At 39.1% G+C, this 19800-nt stretch overlaps 1 protein-coding gene across 2 annotated transcripts in view; it reads right to left on the reverse strand.

Moving 5' to 3' along the window:
* The window catches only part of MED13 (mediator complex subunit 13), a 127438-nt gene that overhangs the window by 70248 nt on the left and 37390 nt on the right, over positions 1-19800 (reverse strand). For both annotated transcript variants that reach the window (XM_030923087.1, XM_030923086.1), the window contains exons 7-9: positions 19394-19556; positions 19084-19194; positions 632-1312 (exon numbers count right to left, since the gene is read on the reverse strand). In XM_030923087.1, coding sequence (XP_030778947.1) covers positions 632-1312; positions 19084-19194; positions 19394-19556 — 955 coding nt within the window. The remainder of the gene's footprint in view (positions 1-631; positions 1313-19083; positions 19195-19393; positions 19557-19800) is intronic.

Genomic DNA, 19800 nt, shown 5'->3' on the forward strand with positions numbered 1-19800 from the left:
TCAGGCCGGGTGTGGTGGCTCATGCCTGTAATCCCAACACTTCAGGAGGCCGAGGTAGGTGGATCACTTGAGGTCAGGAGTTTGAGACCAGCCTAGCCAACATGGTGAAACTCCATCTCTACTAAAAATACAAAAATTAGCTGGGTGTGGTGGCGCACACACCTATAATCCCAGCTACTTGGGAGGCTGAGGCAGAAGATCGTTTGAACCCGGAGGTGAAGTTTCAGTGAGCCTAGATCATGCCTCTACACTCTAGCCTGGGCGACAGAGACTCTGTCTTGGAAAAAAAAAAAAAAAAAAAAAAGTACCCAAATTCAGGACAGTGGAAGGAAGACTGGAAGAAGAAAAACAGTACATGGGAACTCTAACTGTATATAAAATTCTTAAAGTGGCTGATGTACAAGTATACAAGTGTTTACATATTATTTTCTCCACTTTTTGTGGCTAAAGTTATTTCATAATAAAGACGTTCCCTGAGGAAAAAACACAGTAAAGGAATAATGCAAAGTTAATACTCAATGAATTTATTCTTGTAAATCCTACCTTGAATCCAATACTGAGTCCTAGTATTAAGAACTTGCATCATTTCCACCCTTAAATTATAATGGTGACTATTAAAAAAAATACATACTCTGTAACTGATGTTACACTTTCCTGTCCAAAAGGTCCAACTGGATCATCCTTGAATTTATCACTTGGAAGTTGAGGTGGTAAAAACTCTACATCTTTTTTCTTTGGGACCTTGTAATACTTCCAGGCTATATTGGCTTCATCTTCTTCCAAGTTTACTGCTGTACCAACATATACTGTAGGTTCTATAGCTTCCTGATATTGAGGTGGGAAAGACTGGGACAAACTGTCTATCCTATCTTCCATTGGTTTAGAAGGAACCAAGGGATCCGGTGTTGGCATTTGATAAAAATGTTGACTCTGAGGAGTTGAAGGTGTTTTAGTCACTCCTTCATCAACCACATCACAAGGGTGAGGACTAAGTGGGGGTGGTTGAGGTGAATTTGCCATTTCGGTGCCGTGCATCTGAGGAGTCTTTGCTACATCATTAGTTCGGATATTTGAAAATCTCACTTGACTGTCTGGAGCAGAGATCACAAGTCTTTGGCTGGCTGAATCTGTGTCCATGCCAACATCATCACTAACAGACACACGATGGTGAAAAGGGGTCAAGGGGCGTTTCTGTGGCTTTTCACTTTTTTCTTGCTTCTCATTGGTCTTGTGCTTAGGAAGTATTTGTTGTTGCTGACCTAAAGATGGTGCCTGTCCTTGTCCAGCATTTCTTGACTTGAGATTTTTGTGCCTGAAAAGTTAAAATAAAGGTTTCATATTTACAGTATCACTATTATGGCAAAGTATAATACCAGTTAACAGTATTAGACACTTCAGTTACCATTTGTTTTTCACATATAATCCTAAAAGTAATTTGAATTTAAAAGAGGAAAAAATACTTTGCTCGTGACCTAAATAAAATACAAGGGTATGCAAAAAGATTCATAAAAGCTAATTCTCTCATGCTCATTTAATAGTCATGTGATCGGACAGCCAAAGATTATGTCTTATATGATTTAAACATTTTAGTATCTAATTTAAATACAGAGGTAAGATTCTAGTTAAGGTTAAAAGGCATAACAAGGCTTGAAATTTACTCACTTCTAAATGTACCTGATATTTCCTGTTAGTAATTATTATAAATTAATGGCTTGGCTAAGCGTAGTCATCACCTACAATCCTACAGCAACTGGCTAGAAAGTGTATTCTACTCTACTGAACAGAAGTTACATCAGTCTGGAAAGTGCTAGAATTGACTGACTGATGGGCCTCACACAATATCTACCTTATCCAAATACTTAGCACTAAAAAAAAAGAATAAGCTGACTACAAAAGGGAAAGAAAATGCCTAAAATAATTTCTTCCTCATAATTTGAAGCAATTCTAAAATGAAGAACTTAAATGATATACCTAAACATCAAATAATTTTGCTAAGTTTAAGATTTCTAGGCTGCGTACGGTGGCTGATGCCTGCAATTCCAGCACTTTGGAAGGCTGAGGAGGGTGGATCACCTAAGGTCAGGAGTTTGAGACCAGCTTGGCCAACATGGTAAAACCCTGTCTCTACTAAAAATAAAAAATTAGCCAGGTGTGGTGGCACACGCCTGTAGTCCCAGCTAATTGGGAGGTGGGCAGGAGAACAGCTTGAACCCAGGAGGTGGAGGTTGCAGTGAGCCGAGATCATGCCACTGCACTCCCGCCTGGGTGACAGAGAAAGACTCCGTCTCAAAAAAAAAAAAAAAAAAAAAAAAAAAAAGATTTCATTTCCAAACGCAATGAGATATAGATACTCATTATGTTTACACTAAGAAACTTTTTTTTTTTTTTTTTTTGAGACGAAGTTTTGCTCTTCTTGCCCAGGCTGGAGTGTAATGGCGTGATCTTGGCTCACTGCAACCTCTGCCTCCCAGGTTCAAGCGATTCTCCTGCCTCAGCCTCCCTAGTAGCTGGGATTACAGGCATGTGCCATCATGCCCAGCTAATTCTGTATTTTTAGTAGAGACGGGGTTTCTCCATGTTGGTCAGGCTGGTCTTGAACTCCCGACCTCAGGTGATCCGCCCTCCTCGGCCTCCCAAAGTGCTGGGATTACAGGCATGAGCCACCATGCCCAGCCAAGAAACTTTTAAAATGTGGTAAGATATGGAGTTTACACATTCAGTATTCATTAGGTTTTTCTTTTTAAATTTTACTGTTTTGTTGAATCAGAGCTATCCAGAAAGAGTATTAAAAAGCAGTGACAGGCACTTATTTGAAAAACTCTCTGTTGAGAAGACATGCTGAGACACCTTTTTTTTTTTTCTGGAGACCGAATCTCACTCTGCTGCCAGGCTGGAGTGCAGTGGTGCAATCTTGGCTCACTGCAACCTCCGCCTCCCAGGTTCAAGCGACTTTCCTGCCTCAGCCTCCCGAGTAGCTGGGACTACAGGTGCACGCCACCACACCCAGCTGACTTTTGTATTTTTAGTAGAGACGGGGTTTCACCACGTTGGCCAGGATGGTCTTGATCTCTTGACCTTGTGATCCGCCCGCCTTGGCCTCCCAAAGTGCTGGGATTATAGGCGTGAGCCATTGCGCCTGGCTGAGATACTTTTTGTACAGAGCCTGAGATATCTTATTGTGCATGGAGAAAAAAAAGAACCAAAGTTATCAAAGAAAACCAAACTCCTTTCAAAAGGACATAGGAGAAATCCACCATTATCCTAACATTAAAATCAAAGATATTACACAAAAAGAAAACTGTAGACCATTATCTCTTAAGAACACAGATGTAAATAATTAACAAAATATTAGCAACTCAAACCAGCAAAATATAAAAGAATAACACATTATGACCAAATGATGTTACTTCTGGGAATGTAAAGTGTAGCATCCAAAAGAAAAAAATATCATGCATGACATTAACAGAATAAAAGAAAACCATATTATCTCAATAACTATAGAAAAAACCCTACTAATACTATTAATATATTCAACCCCTATTTATATAGACTCAGCAACCAAGGAATAAAAGAAAGTTTGCTTGATCTGATAGATACCTATGAAAAACTACAACTAGTATCTTACTTGATGTTTAAGCATGAATAATTTCTCCTTAACATTAAGAACAAAGCAAGAATATTAGCTCTCAACATTTAACGTTTTACTGAAGGTTTTATCCAATGCAATAAGGCAAGAAAGAGGTCAGAGATTTCAGAGGGAGAAGATAAATTGTCTTTATTCATTGTCAACATTATTACAAACTATACAATAAGGCCAGGTGCGGTGACTCACACCTGTAATCCTAGCACTTTGAGAAGCCAAGGTAGTTGGATCACGAGGTCAGGAGTTCGAGACCAGCCTGGCCAACATGGTGAAACCCTGTCTCTACTAAAAATACAAAAATTAGCCAGGCGTGGTGGCAGGCACCTGTAACCCCAGCTACTCAGGAGGCTGAGGCAGGAGAATCGCTTCAGCCCAGGAGATGGAGGTTGCAACAAGCTGAGATCACGTCACTGCACTCCAGCCTGGGTGACATAGCGAGACTCTGTCCCACCCCCCACCAAACAAAGAAACAAACAAAAAAACTATACAATGAAAGGGTAAGGCTGATCCCCACCTAATCAATCTTAACATTACTAGACATGGGACAACCAGATACTGTGTCTCTCTGATGTAACACAATAAAAAGCAACACAGCCACCATCTACTCTTGCTAAAAATGTTGAAGTTGAGTCTAATCAAGTAATCAAGCCCCAGGCCAGCACTGAGCACTGTCCAGAACTTTCTATCTATGATGATGGGAAGTTCTGTATATGTTTTTATGTGTGTGTGTATATATGTGTGTGTGTATATATATATATATTTTGAGACACAGTCTCGCTCTGTCACCCAGGCTGGAGTGCAGTGGCATGCTCTTGGCTCACTGCAACCTCTGCCTCCTGGGTTCAAGCTATTCTTCTGCCTCAGTCTCCCAAGCAGCTGGGATTTCAGGTGCCCACCACCACACTGGGCTAATTTTTGTATTTTTAGTAGAGATGGGGTTTCACCATGTTGGTCAGGCTGGTCTTGAACTCGTGACCTCAAATGATCCACCTACCTCAGCCTCCCAAAATGCTAGGATTACAGGCATGAGCCACTGCACCCAGCCTGTATATGGCTCTTGAGCACTTGAATTGTGGCTAGTGTAACTGAGGAACCAAATTTTTTTTTTTTTTTTTTTTTTTTTTTTTTTTTTTTTTTTTTTTTTGAGACGGAGTCTCGCTCTGTCACCCAGGCTGGAGTGCTGTGGCCGGATCTCAGCTCACTGCAAGCTCCACCTCCCGGGTTCACGCCATTCTCCTGCCTCAGCCTCCCAAGTAGCTGGGACTACAGGCGCCGCCACCTCGCCCGGCTAGTTTTTTGTAGTTTTTTTTTTAGTAGAGACGGGGTTTCACCGTGTTAGCCAGGATGGTCTCGATCTCCTGACCTCGTGATCCGCCCGTCTCGGCCTCCCAAAGTGCTGGGATTACAGGCTTGAGCCACCGCGCCCGGCCAAAATTTTTTTTTTTTAAGAGACACGGTCTTGTTCTGTCACTGAGGCTGGAATGCAGTACAATCATAGCACACTGTAACCTCAAATTCCTGGACTCAAGAGAGCCTTCCAAAGTGCTGGGATTACAGGCATGAACCACTGCACCCAGCTGAGGAACTGAATTTTTAATTGTATTTAAATCCAATTACTGTAAATTTAAATAGCCAACAGTAGTTACTAACACAGCTAGTATTGGATAGCTCAGCTCTACAGTTACCTTCCATTTATAGAAATGCAAAGGAAAAAGGAAGAAATTAAATTACACCAAAAGAAGTAAAATTACATGACAAGTAAAATGAAAAATCCAGAATATGGGGCACTCTATAGGGAGAACTGACCTAGTTTTACCAACCAAGTCAATGTCATGAAAAGGGAACAGGAGATAACTAAAAGGAGAGATTCAGAAAACATAACAACCAAATGTTTACTCCTTGTTTGAATCCTAGTCAAATAAACTACCTACAAAAAGACGTTTCTGAGAAAATCTGGACAAGGTATAACATTAGGTACGAGGGTAGAATTATATTAATGTAAGAAGATACTCGTATTTTTTAGAGCTGCATACTAAAGTACTGCAGAAAAGTAATATTTAAGATTCACTTTAAAAATCTTTATCAAGAGCATAGCATAGAAATTTGCCAAATAAAGTATTATATATCTATAAAATGCAGTATTATGAACTTTTTAAAAAGAGTACATCTGTAAGTGCTAACGTGGATAAACACTCAGGCTGTTTATCAAAACAAAAGTTGCAGAAATACAGCACGATTCCATTTGTCTGAAAGAAAGCAACAGGCAGACCTACACACATAAGAGGGGAACCTGTTAATTTTTAACTTTTTATTATTGTGTATTGTTTGAACTTTTCATTTTATTTATTTAATTTTTGAGAGTCTCGCTCTGTTGCCCAGGCTTGAGTGCAGCGGCATGATCTCCACTCATTGTAACCTCTGCCTCCCAGGTTCAAGTGATTCCCCCACCTCAGCCTCCCAAGTAGCTGGGATTACAGGCACCTGCCACCACATCAGTCTAATTATATATATATATACACACACATATATACACACACACATATATATATACAGACACACACACACACACACACACACATATATATATATATTTTTCCCAGTAGAGACGAGGTTTCGCCACGTTGGCCACGCTGGTCTCAAACTCCTGACCTCAAGTGATACACCCGCTTTGGCCTCCCAAAGTGCTGGGATTATGGGCATGAGCCACTTACCCGGTCTGAACTTTGTAAAAGAGCATTTTTTTTGTTTTAACACAGAAATTTGTCCAAAACACAAAAAACCAAAAACAAAAAACAAAACAAAACAAAACAAAACAAAAACCAAAAAACCCAGTAGGTTCTATCCAATGTATGAATAATCCCTTCTCTTTTTTTTTTCCTCACGCCGTTGCCCAGGCTGGAACACAGTACCATGATTAGAGCTCACTACAGCCTCCCAAGTAGCTGGGTTTACAGGCAAGAGCCACTCCATTGGCTTGAAAGGGTTTTTTTTCAATACTTTCAATGATAAGGACCATATTACTGTAAAAGGAGATGCACCCCCCTCATCAAACAGCTCCAACTGCTAGAAGGTAAATTCTTAATATTGAATAGAAATTCATCTTTTCTGTATCTTCCAGCCCTTCAGTCCTATTTCTACCTAATTTCTAAAGCTGCACTATCCAATAATGGTAGCCACAAGTTACGTGTAGCCATTAGACACTTGACAAGTGGCTAGTCTAACTTGAGATGTGTTATAGATGTAAAATACCACTTTTCCAAGACATGTTATAAAATAAAGGAATGTTAAATATCTCACTAATGTGTCATCACAATTACTATATATCAAAATAACATGTTAGGTAAGTTCAATAAAATATATTGGGCTGGGCATGGTGGCTCATGCCTGTAATCCCAGCACTTTGGGAGGCGAAGGTGGACAGATCACCCGAGGCTGGGGGTTCTAGACCAGCCTGGACAACACGGTGAAACCGCGTCTCTACTAAAAATACAAAAAATTAGCCGGGTGTGGTGGCGGGCGCCTTTAATCCCAACTACTCAGGAGGGTGAGGGAGAAGAATCACTTGAACCCAGGAGGTGGAGGCTGCAAGTGAGCCAAGATAGCACCACTGTACTCCAGCCTGGGTGACAGAATGAAACTCTGCCTCAAAAAAAAAAAAATATATATATATATATATATGTATATATATAATAAACAAATAATAAAGTAAATTAAACAAGGAAGAGAAAAGGTCTAGTTGAAGCAAACACAGTAAGTGAATACGAATGGTTGATAAATAGGAATTATTTATTCACAATTAGGAATTCACAAATAGGAATTCATTGCCCAATTCGCTTATTTTTATCCATGTTTGAATTTTCTAATAACAAAACAGAGAACTAAAATGCAAAAAAAAAAAAAAAAAAAAAAAAGCATGAAAGATGTGAGGAGCAAGATTAAAGTATTCCAAGGTTCTTGTTCATTCCATAAAAAGAACATAGACTCTAACTGTAGACTTTAAGGAAAGCAGGTACAATAAAGGATTAATTCAATTAACAAAATAATAAAAACACCAAACTTCTAAATCAAGAGAAGAAACTGAAAAAAAAATATAAAAAGGAAAAAAATAACAGTATCATTAACTTATCAATTATTCAAATACCTGACTGTCCACTAAATTCAAAGTATCGTCCATGAACCCTCCTTTTCAGGGGCTTCAGGGGTTCAAAACTCTTTCCACAATAGCACCAAGACACTATCTGCCTTTTTTATTATGTTGAAATTTACAAAGATGGTTTAAAAACAATAGGCAGCAAAACTTCTAGCAACTGAACATGAATCACGGGAGTGGTACCAACTGCACTAGCAGTAGTAGCCACTGCTTTCTCCACCACCACACATTCAGTTTGCTGTTTTTTATGATAGTATCACTTAAGAATGTCCTTCATGAAGACAGCACAAATAATTTTTAATAATCTCAATCCTTATAGCATCTTTTTACACTCTGTATAAAGAAACATGAAGTACATATAAAGTATTTCTGCTATAGATTTGAAGTACAATGGCTATTTTGAGGAAAAGCACTTGTACAATTGTTTGAGTTACAAGCTGAAACTAGCTGACTGGTAGATAAACTAAGATTATCCATATTTGGCCATTTGGCAGATTTGTTTATTAGGTTATCAAACATGAACAAAATGAGTTTGTCATTTAAGGAAGAACTGATCATTTTGAGCTTGACTGCTAAACAATACTTCTGCTAATACAGTTGGTATCACTGCAAGATTTAGAATTTTGGAAAACTGTATCTGACACAGTGAGCTTGATAGCCTTCTAACAAATACTTTTCAGATGAGGTCACTGGTAATATTAATGAATGAAATATTCTGATACACTGTATTGGCTGAATTCCACATCCTCAAATTCAACCAACCAGAGATGAAAAATATTATTTTTCAAAAATGAAAAGTTAACAGTACAACAATAAAAAACAATATAAATTGTAAAAACAATACAGTATAACTATTTATGTAACACATTGTATTATGTATTATAAACGAACTAGAGATTATTTAAACTATACTGAAGGGCCAGGTACAGTGGCTCATGCCTGTAACCCCAACACTTTGGGAGGCTGAGGTGGGTGGATCACTTGAGGCCAGGAGTTCAAGACCAGCCTGGCCAACCTGGTGAAACCCCATCTCTATTAAAAATAAACACACACAAAATTTATTTATTTATTTATTTATTTATTTATTTATTTATTTATTTATTTATTTATTTTTTGAGACGGAGTCTTGCTCTGTCGCCCAAACTGGAGTGCAGTGGCCGGATCTCAGCTCACTGCAAGCTCCACCTTTTGGGTTCACGCCATTCTCCTGCCTCAGCCTCCCGAGTAGCTGGGACTACAGGCGCCTGCCACCTCGCCCGGCTAGTTTTTTTGTATTTTTTAGTAGAGACGGGGTTTCACCGTGTTAGCCAGGATAGTCTCGATCTCCTGACCTCGTGATCCGCCCGTCTCGGCCTCCCAAAGTGCTAGGATTACAGGCTTGAGCCACCGCGCCCGGTCAACACACACAAAAATTTAGCTGGGCGTGGTGGCGCATGCCTATAGTCCCAGCTACTTGGGAGGCTGAGGCACGAGAATCGCTTGAGCTAGGGAGGGGCAGGTTGCAGTAAGCCAAGATCACACCACTGCACTCCAGCCTGGGCAACAGAGGAAGACTCTGTCTCAAAAAAAAAAAAAAAAAAAAAAAAAAAAAAGGAATACTGACGGATGTATATGGGTTATATGAATACTAACTCATTTTATATGAAGGACTTGAGCATCCATAAATTTTGTTATCTGTGAGGGTTCCAGAACATCGATCCTCCACGGATATTTGGAGATGAGTATATATAACAAAATCTGCCAACATTCAGATCTGTATAACCCAGTGAACTGATATTTTTCAAATGACCAACGCATCATGTTACAAAATCGAAAGATCCATTCAGTTATTAGTCAAGTACAACTACTGACAGGGCTTTAGATGTCACATTGCAACTAACCTTTAAGAAACTACCACTTGCCAATTTTTGGTCTAGTACCAAAGAAGAATATCCACAATTATCTGAAAAAGTTATTAAAATACTCTTCCCTTCTCCAATTGTATAACTACATGAGGCTGGATTTTCTTCATATACTTCAAACAAGACAATATCCAGCAATACGCTGAATGCAGAAGCAGATGTAAGAATTCAACTATCTTACTACACTCAATATTAAAGAGTCTTGCACAACTGTAAAACAATGCCACTCAATCAGTTTTTTTGCTAGTGTTTAGGAAAATATAGTGGATGTCTATTTTATTCATGTTAATATGCACTGAGATTAATGTTATTTTTAATAAGTGGTGCTTTAAAATTTCTCTAAAATATAAATAGATGTAATAAACGTACTTTGCAGTCTTCAACAACTTTTTAAGACTGTAAATAAGTTCTGAGATGAAAAAGTTTGAGAATTAGTCTATTTTATGCAAGGCAGTAGGAGAAACAGGATCTCCATTCATCTGAGGTGAACTATTTAGTTATGTCCCAAGTATACAAGGGATGTGAAAAGTAAATGGCCATACATTCACTTACCCAGCTATTATGAGTAAGAAACTATTAACTGGGGTTATATACTAATAGCAGCGGTTCTCTAAATTTTTGACATTAAATCAGCCCTTTACTTCTAGACCTCTTTCTAAAAGCTAGTTTCTTTAAAGAGAACAACTGAACTTTTTTTTTTTTTTTGAGACTGACTCTTGCTCTGTCACCCAGGCTGGAGTGCAGTAGTGCAATCTCGGCTCACTCCAAGTTCCACCTCCCAGGTTCACACCATTCTCCTGCCTCGGCCTCCTGAGTAGCTGGCACTACAGGCCCCCACCACCAAGCCTGGCTAATTTTTTTTTTTTTTTTTTTTTTTTTTGAGGCGGAGCCTTGCTCTGTCGCCCAGGCTGGAGTGCAGTGGCCGGATCTCAGCTCACTGCAAGCTCCGCCTCCCGGGTTCCCGCCATTCTCCTGCCTCAGCCTCCCGAGTAGCTGGGACTACAGGCGCCCGCCACCTCGCCCGGCTAGTTTTTTGTATTTTTAGTGGAGACGGGGTTTCACTGTGTTCGCCAGGATGGTCTCGATCTCCTGACCTTGTGATCCGCCCGTCTCGGCCTCCCAAAGTGCTGGGATTACAGGCTTGAGCCACCGCGCCCGGCCAATTTTTTTGTATTTTTAGTAAAGACAGGGTTTCACTGTGTTAGCCAGGATGGTTCTCATCTCCTCACCTTGTGATCCACCTGCCTCGGCATCCTAAAGTGCTGGGATTACAGGCGTGAACCACTGCACCCGATCGAACAATTAAATTTCATGTTAGAACACAACCACATTGAGTAATCTTTGTAAAAAAAAGAAATTGTCCTCAAAGCACAAACCAACAGAGAAATCCTTTTAGATTATTCTTTCCTATTGATGTTAGGCACGCAGTACTTTAATGTTAACATGTGAAATTTAATGTATTGCTTTTTACTTAGCAGCCTGCTTTCTATGTGCAGTTTTTCTATGAACATTCCACCACACTAAAGTCTAGTATCAGTAAATGTGTGCTATTCAATCTCGCTAATGAAAAATGCAACAATTTTATGTTTCTCACTTATTATAATGACAAAAAGTAATTGTGAGGATAGTCTTCAGATCAGTGAAATCACAAGAAAAACCAACATTTTCTACATGCAAAAAGTGTGAGTAAAATCGGTAGAATCTTTTTTGATGTCACACGTACTTAAACAGCCCTCTCGCCTTTTGTTAGCTAGTGTATTCTGAGGCTACGACAGCTTCTGTCTCAGAGTAAGTATTCGAAAAAACCTAATAGATAACTGATAGTTACAGCAGTATTACTTTTTTTTCAAGTAAGCACAAGCAAAAACACCTATGGAAACAAACTGTATGTCCATCAAATCCAGAATGATTATATAAACTATGATACTTCCATTCAGTGTAATGTTAGTAACATTCTTTTTTCATTTTTCTTTTAAAAAAGAGAGTATCGCTACATTGTCCACACTAGTCTCGAGCTCCTGGCCTCAAGCAATCCTTCTCCCTTGGCCTCCCAAACTGCTGGGATTACAGGCATGAGCCACCACACCCAGGCCCAGGAAAATTTTTAAACAATGAAGTAGAGCTATAAGTAACTAATATGGAAAGATCTGAGGCACATTAAGTGAAAAGAATACGCTGTGAAAAATACATCAGAATAATACTTATGTGAGGCCAGGCATGGTGGTTCACACCGGTAATCTCAGCACTTTGGGAGGCTGAGGCAGGAACATCGCTTGAGCCCAGGAGTTCACGACCAGCCTGGACAACATAGCATGACCCCGTCTCTACAAAATATTTAAAAATTATCCGAGCATTGTGGCACACACCTGTAGTTCTAGCTAGCTGGGAGACTGAGGCAGGAGGATTGTTTGAGCCCAGGAGTTTGAGGCTATAATGAGCCATGATTTCATCACTGCACTCCAGCCTGGGCAACACAGCTAGTCTCTAAAAAAATAATAATATTTATGTGTTGAGAGGAGAATACATAAAATTAAGTATGGAGAAATAGTATCTAATTGGCAACTAGCCACTTCTAGAGAGAGTGAGTACGCTTGCAGGAAAGAAAGGATGGTCAAGGGGAACTTAGGCTTTTTTCACATACTTTAAATTTCTTAAAATAATTTATATTCATATAAATTGTCTGTACAGCTATGAATTTTTTTTCTTCCCAAATCATTTTTAAGAGAAGCCAATGTTATCAGGCAGGGTCCAGGCCTATCTTTCACACAGAAGAAATTCACTATACAGAACTGGTTATACAAAACAGAGGAAAGTGAGGCAACCCAGAGACTAGTAACAGCAGGGAGCTTCTATGACTTCTAGCACTGAAAGGACATTAAGATGATGTAGTCTCACCATATCCCGGAAGCTCAGGATGGTGCTAGAACCATAGCAGGATCTGCTCAGTAGTAACTGGGACCATGAGAAGGGGCTGTGTTAATAGGACACAAGGGAGCTGCTGCTGGAGTTGGCTCAAAAAGGGACTGGGGAAAGACCCTGGCTTCTTCCCTCCTCTCACCCTCCAATCTTCCGTTAGTGCCTCCTATTAGCCAACTCCAGAAAGCAAAGGAGTCTAGGAAATTTAATTCCCTGCAATACAGACCAGAACAGAGAAAAAGCAGAAATGGATTTGAGAGCGAGCTAGAGGCCGATTAAGAGTCAGTTATCAATGTATGCCCCAACCTCCTATATTCCATGGCAAAGAGGATACACACGTAGTAGCTCACTGTCTGTCTTACCCTCACTTAAGAAATAAGCTAGATTTTGGGCCCGGCGCGGTGGCTCAAGCCTGTAATCCCAGCACTTTGGGAGGCCGAGACGGGCGGATCACGAGGTCAGGATATCAAGACCATCCTGGCTAATACGGTGAAACCCTGTCTCTATTAAAAAATACCAAAAACTAGCCTGGCGACAAGGTGGGCGCCTGTAGTCCCAGCTACTCGGGAGGCTGAGGCAGGAGAATGGCGTAAACCCGGGAGGCGGAGCTTGCAGTGAGCTGAGATCTAGCCTGGGTGGCAGAGCAAGCCTCCGTCTCAAAAAAAAAAAAAAAAAAAAAAAAAAAAAAAAAAAAAAAAAAAAGAAATAAGCTAGATTTGTAGTGGGCAAAGAACCTAAAGTACAAAATGTAATAGTAATTATTTTTCTAAGTAAATGATTAGAAATGCTGTATTTACTAAAGTAGCAAACTAACCAAAGCAAGTCACACATATCAATTATATAAAATTTTGGCATATTAAATCTCTATATGCCTGTGAGGAATTTCAGAAAGTATTTTTTAAAATAACTTTTTTTTTTTTTTGAGACGGAGTCTCGCTTTGCAACCAACACTGAAGTGCAGTGGCGCCATCTTGGCTCACCACAACCTCCGCCTTCCAGGTTCAAGCGATTCTCCTGCCTCAGCCTCCTGAGTAGCTGGGATTACAGGCATGCACCACCATGCCCGGTTAATTTTTGTGTTTTTAGTAAAGATGGTATTTCACCATGTTGGCCAAGCTGGTCTTGAACTCCTGACCTCAAGTGATCCACTCGCCTCAGCATCCCAAAGTGCTGGGATTATGGGCATGAGCCACTGTGCCTGGACAAAAGAAAATAACTTTTTAAAAATAAAAGTTCAGCTTAAAGACCAAAAATTTAAACTTATGTTGCCAACATGCATTTTTTAATGCCTTCCTCTAAAACCATTTTAGACAAAATACTTAAAATCCACATCTTTTCAAAAAGAATTAAAAAGTCTAGTTTAGGAACTAAAAAAGAATTGTTTGATAAAAATTCCAATAGTGAGAAAGAAAATCCTAATTTATTTTTTCTTAACTTTTATTTTAGGTTCAGGGGTAAATGTGATGGTTTGTTACATAGGTAAACTCATGTCATGGGGCTTTGTTTACAGATTATTTCATTACACAGGTATTAAAAGTCTAGTATCCAACAGTTATTTTTTCTGTTCCTCTCCCTCCTCCCAGCCTCCACTGGACCCCAGTGTCTGTTGTTCTCCTCTATGTGTCCATGTATTCTCATCATTTAGCTCCCACTTATAAGTGAGAACAGGCAATATTTAATTTTCAGTTCCTGCATAGGTTTGCTAAGGAAAATGACCTCCAGCTCCATTCATATTCCTGCAGAAGACATGATCTCATTCTTTTTTATGACTACATGGCATTCCATGGTGTACATGCACATTTTATTTATCCAATCTGTCACTGATGAGCACTTAGGTTGATTCTATGTCTTTGCAATTGTTAATAGTGCTGCAATGAACATTCCCATGCACGTGTCTTTATGACAGAATGCTTTATATTCCTCTGGGTATATATATCCAGTAATAGGACTGCTCGGTCGAATGGTAGTTCTGGAAAAGCCTGATTTCATTTAAGCATTCTTTTGGTCTTAGACCAGGGATTAGCAAACTTTTTCTGTAGGGAACCAGAGAGTAAATATTTTACCCCCTGGGGGCCAATCTGTGTCACAACTACTCAACTCTGCCACTGTGGGGTAAAAGCGACCACAGACAATATGTAAATAAATGAATGTGGCTGTGTTCTAATAAATCCTTATTTATCAATACTGAAATCTGAATTTCACACAATCTTCCCATACCATAAAACATTCTTTATTTTTTTCAACTTTTAAAAAATGTAAAAATCATTTTCAGTGGGCCCAGGCTTGGTGGCTCAAACCTGTAATCCCAATACTTTGGGAGGCCAAGGCAGATGGATCACCTGAGGTCAGGAGTTTGAGACCAGATGGGCCAACATGGTGAAACCCCATCCCCACTAAAAAATACAAAAAATTAGCCAGGCTTGGTGGCCCATGCCTGTAGTCCCGGCTATTCGGGACGCTGAGGCAGGAGAACTGCTTGAACCCAGGAGGCAGGGGTGCAGTGAGCCGAGATCACGCCACTGCACTCCCGTCTGCGAGACATCGTCTCAAACAAAAAAAAATCATTTTCAGCTTACAGGCCATACAAAACAGGCAGTGGGCCAAATGTGGCCAATTCATTACACTTTGCTGACCCTCATTCTTATACAAATTATGTTCAAGTTTAGGTGTGGTTTTTTAGCTATTTTAAACTGCTAAACAATAGCTAAATATATCTTTGTTTTTATTCCAATCTCTCTAACAGAGGTAAATTTTCAACAAAGTTGCCAGACTTTAAAAAATTGCATATTCTTTAACCCAAAGAGAATTATTCAATAAATGCAAAGTAAGAATTCTTATGCAATATAAGAATATTCAATTTATGCAAAAACATAACAGCACACTTGAGAGACTCTGTTATTATATATTCAAACCAACAGCACAAATGTAGAAAAACCTTGGCCCTAACCTGCAGGCACTCCATTTCTTTGGTTCACTTCCATGAGAAAGACAGGTGACTATCTATTCCATTACAAGTTCTGACTAGGGATGTCAAGACCATTATTGTTTACTTGACTGCAAAAGCCTATGATCTATGTTTAATCTGCAGGATAAAATAATAAACTCTAGGCAACATAATTTTAAACCTTCTCATAACCAAATCTTATCACAAGGCCTTAATATATAAACTAAATAAATTTCTAAAGAATTCCACATTCATCTATTCTTCTACTAATCATTCAACCAATATAGTCCATTGGAAAGCATGACCGTTTTGTCATGCTTTGACAGTTTTGCTCCCTTTTAAGTTTTTCCCTTATAGAATCCTATTTTCTGAATCTTATTTCAACATTTCACTTACAGCTGCCCAAAGAATGTTTTAAGAAATAACTCCACAAAACCCAGCACTGTATTTACCATTTTTAAAAAAGACTGTAGCTGGAAGCATTTCCCTTGAAAAGTGGCACAAGATAAGAATGCCCCCTCTCGCTCCTATTCATAATAGTAGTGGAAGTCCTGGCCAGAAGAATCAGGGAGAAAAAAATAAAGGGCATTCAAATAGAAAGAAAGGAAGCGAAAATATCCCTGTTGACAGACAACATGATTCTAAACCTGGAAAAACCCCCAGTCTCAGCCCAAAAGCTCCTTCAACTGATAGACAACTTCAGTAAAATTTCAGGATACAAAATCACTGTACAAAAATCACTAGTATCCCTATATACCAACAACAACCAAGTTGAGAGCCAAATCAGAAATGCAATCCCATTCACATCTGCCACAAAAAGAGTAAAGTAACTGGGAATACAGTTAATCAGAGGGGTTAAAGATCTCTACAATGAGAATTACAAAACACTGCTCAAAGAAATCAGAAATGATGCAAAAAAACAGAAAAACATTCCATGCTCATGGATAGAAAGAATCAATATCCTTAAAATGGCCATACTGACCAAAGCAATTTGGATTCAATGTTATCAAACTACCAATGACATTCTTCACAGAACTAGGAAAAACTATTTTAAAATTTGTATGAAATCCAAAAACAGCCCAAATAGCCAAGGCAATCCTAAGCAAAAAGAAGAATGCTGGAGGCATCATGTTACCTGGCTTAAACGGTACTACAGGACTACAGTTACCAAAACAGCATGGTACTGATACTAAGACACACAGACCAATGAAACAGAATAGAGAGCCCAGAAATAAGGCTGCACTGCTACAACCATCTGATCTTTGACAAAACTCACAAAAACAAGCAATGGGAAAGGACTCCCTATTCAATAAATGGTGCTGGTATAACTGGCTAGTCATATGCAGATGACTGAAACCGAACCACTTCCTTACACAATACACAAACATCAACTCAAGATGAATTAAAGACTTAAATGTAAAACCCAAAACTATAAAAACCCTGCAAGACAACTCAGACAATACCATTCTGGATACAGAAATGGGCAAAAATTTCATGACGAAGATGTCAAAAGCAATCACAACAAAAGCAAAAATTGACAAATGGGATCTAATTAAACTAAAGAGCAGTTGCACAGCAACAGAAATTATCAACAGACTAAACAGATAACCTACGTAACGGGAGAAAAGTTTTGCAAACTGTGCTGACAAATGTCTAATATCCAGTATCCAAAAAAACTTAAATTTGTAAGAAAAAATAATCCTATTAAAAAGTGGGCAAAGGACACAAAAACTTTTCAAAAGAAGACATATGTGCAGCCAACATGCATATGTAAAAAAGCTCAACATCACTGATCATTAGAGAAATGCAAATCAAAACCATAATGAGGTAACATCTTACATCAGTCAGAAAGGCTATTATTAAAAAGTCAAAAAGTAACAGATGCTGGCGAGATTGAGAAGGGAACATTTATACACTGTTGGTGGGAGTGAAAATAGTTCAACCATTGTGGAAAGCAGTGTGGTGATTCCTCAAAGAGCTACAACTACCATCCGATCCAGCAATCCCATTACTGGTTATATACCCGGGGAATATAAATCATTCTACCACAAAGACACATATACACGAATGTTCCCTGCAGCACTATTCACAATAGCAAAGACGTAGCATCAACCTAAGTGCCCATCAATGACAGACTGGATAAAGAAAATGTGGTACGTACACACCATGGAATACTGTGCAGCCATAAAAAAGAATGAGATCATGTCATCTGCAGGAACATGGATGAAGCTGGAGGTCATCATCCTTAGCACAGGAACAGAAAGCCAACTACTGCCTGTTCTCACCTATAAGTGGTAGCTAAATGATGATAACTCATGGACAACAAGAAGGGTCCAACAGACACTGGGGTCTACTTCAGGGTAAGGGAGGAGGGACAGGAGCAGAAAAAGTAACTACTGGGTACTAGGCTTAGTATCTGAGTGACAAAATAATCTACACAGCAAATCCCTGTGACATGAGTTTACCTATTTCACAAACCTGCACACGTAATCCTGAACCGAAAATAAAAGCTTAAAAAAAAAAAAAAAGAAAAGAATGTACTCTTCAAAACCCAATGCTGCATTTGCTATTAAAAAAAGATTTTATCATGAGGTCAGGAGATCCAGACCATCCTGGCTAACACAGTGAAACCCTGTCTCTACTAAAAATACATTAATAATAATAATTTAAAAAATTAGCTGGGCATGGTGGTGTGTGCCTGTAGTCCCTCCCAACTACTCCTACTTTATGGAGGCTGAGGCAGGAGAATGGCGTGAACCCGGGAGGTGGAGCTTGCAGTGAGCCAAGATCGCGTCACTGCACTCCAGCCCGGGAGACTGAGCAAGACTCCATCTCAAAAAAAAAAAAAAAAAAAAAGATTGTAGGCCAGGTATGGTGACTCACACCTGTAATCCTAGCACTTTGGAAAGCCAAGGAGAGGACTGTTTGAGGCCAGGAGTTCGAAACCAGTCTGGACAACATACCAAGATCCCCTCTCCACAATTTTTTTTTTTCTTTTAATTAGCCAGGTGTGGTGGTACATGCCTGTAATCCTAGCTACTTGGGAGGCTGGGGCAGGAGGATCGCCTGAAGCCAGGAGTTTGAGGCTGCAGTGAGCCATGATTACTTCAGCCTGGGCAACAAACCAAGACCCTGTCTCTTTATTTTCTAAAAAAGAAACAACTTTTGGGAGAAATTTCTCAGGCAGTGCCATTGAGGAAGCAATGCTTTTCTCAAGAGACTTATATGCCTTTTATATCTTATAGATGCTATATATACCATAGCCCCACATAAAATAGTCTTTTATTTAGCCACTAGGAAACAAAACTTTCAGAGTCCGCCTCTGGTAACAGTGAATGAACTGAAGGATTATACCTACATGTATTTCTATAATCAGCTTCAAATTCCTGAAATCTTTTTCTTGAATTTTCTTTTGAAAAAAATCCTAACGTCATGTTCATGTAAGCTATCTCAAATAAAGTGGGCATAAGCATTCAGTGGCATGAGAAACTATCACACATAGGCATCAATTGATCGGGAAATAATCTACCTCAAACAACTGCAATTTGTTCTTTGTGTGGCTTCAACAAAGTCCCAGGATGCCACTTTAGCAGCTGTCGCTTCTTCGCACAGACCACCTGATGAAGCAGAATACTTCCTCCTAAGATTTAAAGTTACAAAATTCTTTAGTATTCATAAAATTTTCCATTAAACCTCAATGTAGTATTAGAATTAATTTTAAAGATCAACGTTATGAGTTAAAGAAAAATCAAACAAATGATGGTTTATACTTTAGATATCTTCTAATTATAAATAATTATCAACATGCAATTTTTGAACTTATAAATGAAAATACACACTTGTTCTGTGCTCTGTTCATATTGCATTCTTGCCAAACTCTATCCACCACATGATTTGCTAATTTTCTGGGTATTTTCCCACCATGGTGGCTAGTACTATCGGAGTTGAAGCCATCAGATACTGAAGAAAATTTGACCCACTTCTGGGCAGACTGAGGATCAACTGAAAACAAAACAAAAAAACAGGCTGTAGGAGAATAAAGGTAGGTTTAAAAGTAACATTATTTGGGTTTTTTATTAATTTGTGATACAAGCTGCTCCAGCTATCTGGTAAAATTATTTATATTTTGAGACAAAAAGCATGCTACTTTTTGGAATCAGATTTCATTAGGCAAGTGTGGCAGTCAAGTACATCTCTGTAACCTAGCACTCTCAGTGCCAAGAGCGGGGTTCTCAGGAGCCAGGCA

This window comes from Rhinopithecus roxellana, chromosome 19 (assembly GCF_007565055.1).
Source record: "Rhinopithecus roxellana isolate Shanxi Qingling chromosome 19, ASM756505v1, whole genome shotgun sequence".
NCBI lineage: Eukaryota > Metazoa > Chordata > Mammalia > Primates > Cercopithecidae > Rhinopithecus > Rhinopithecus roxellana.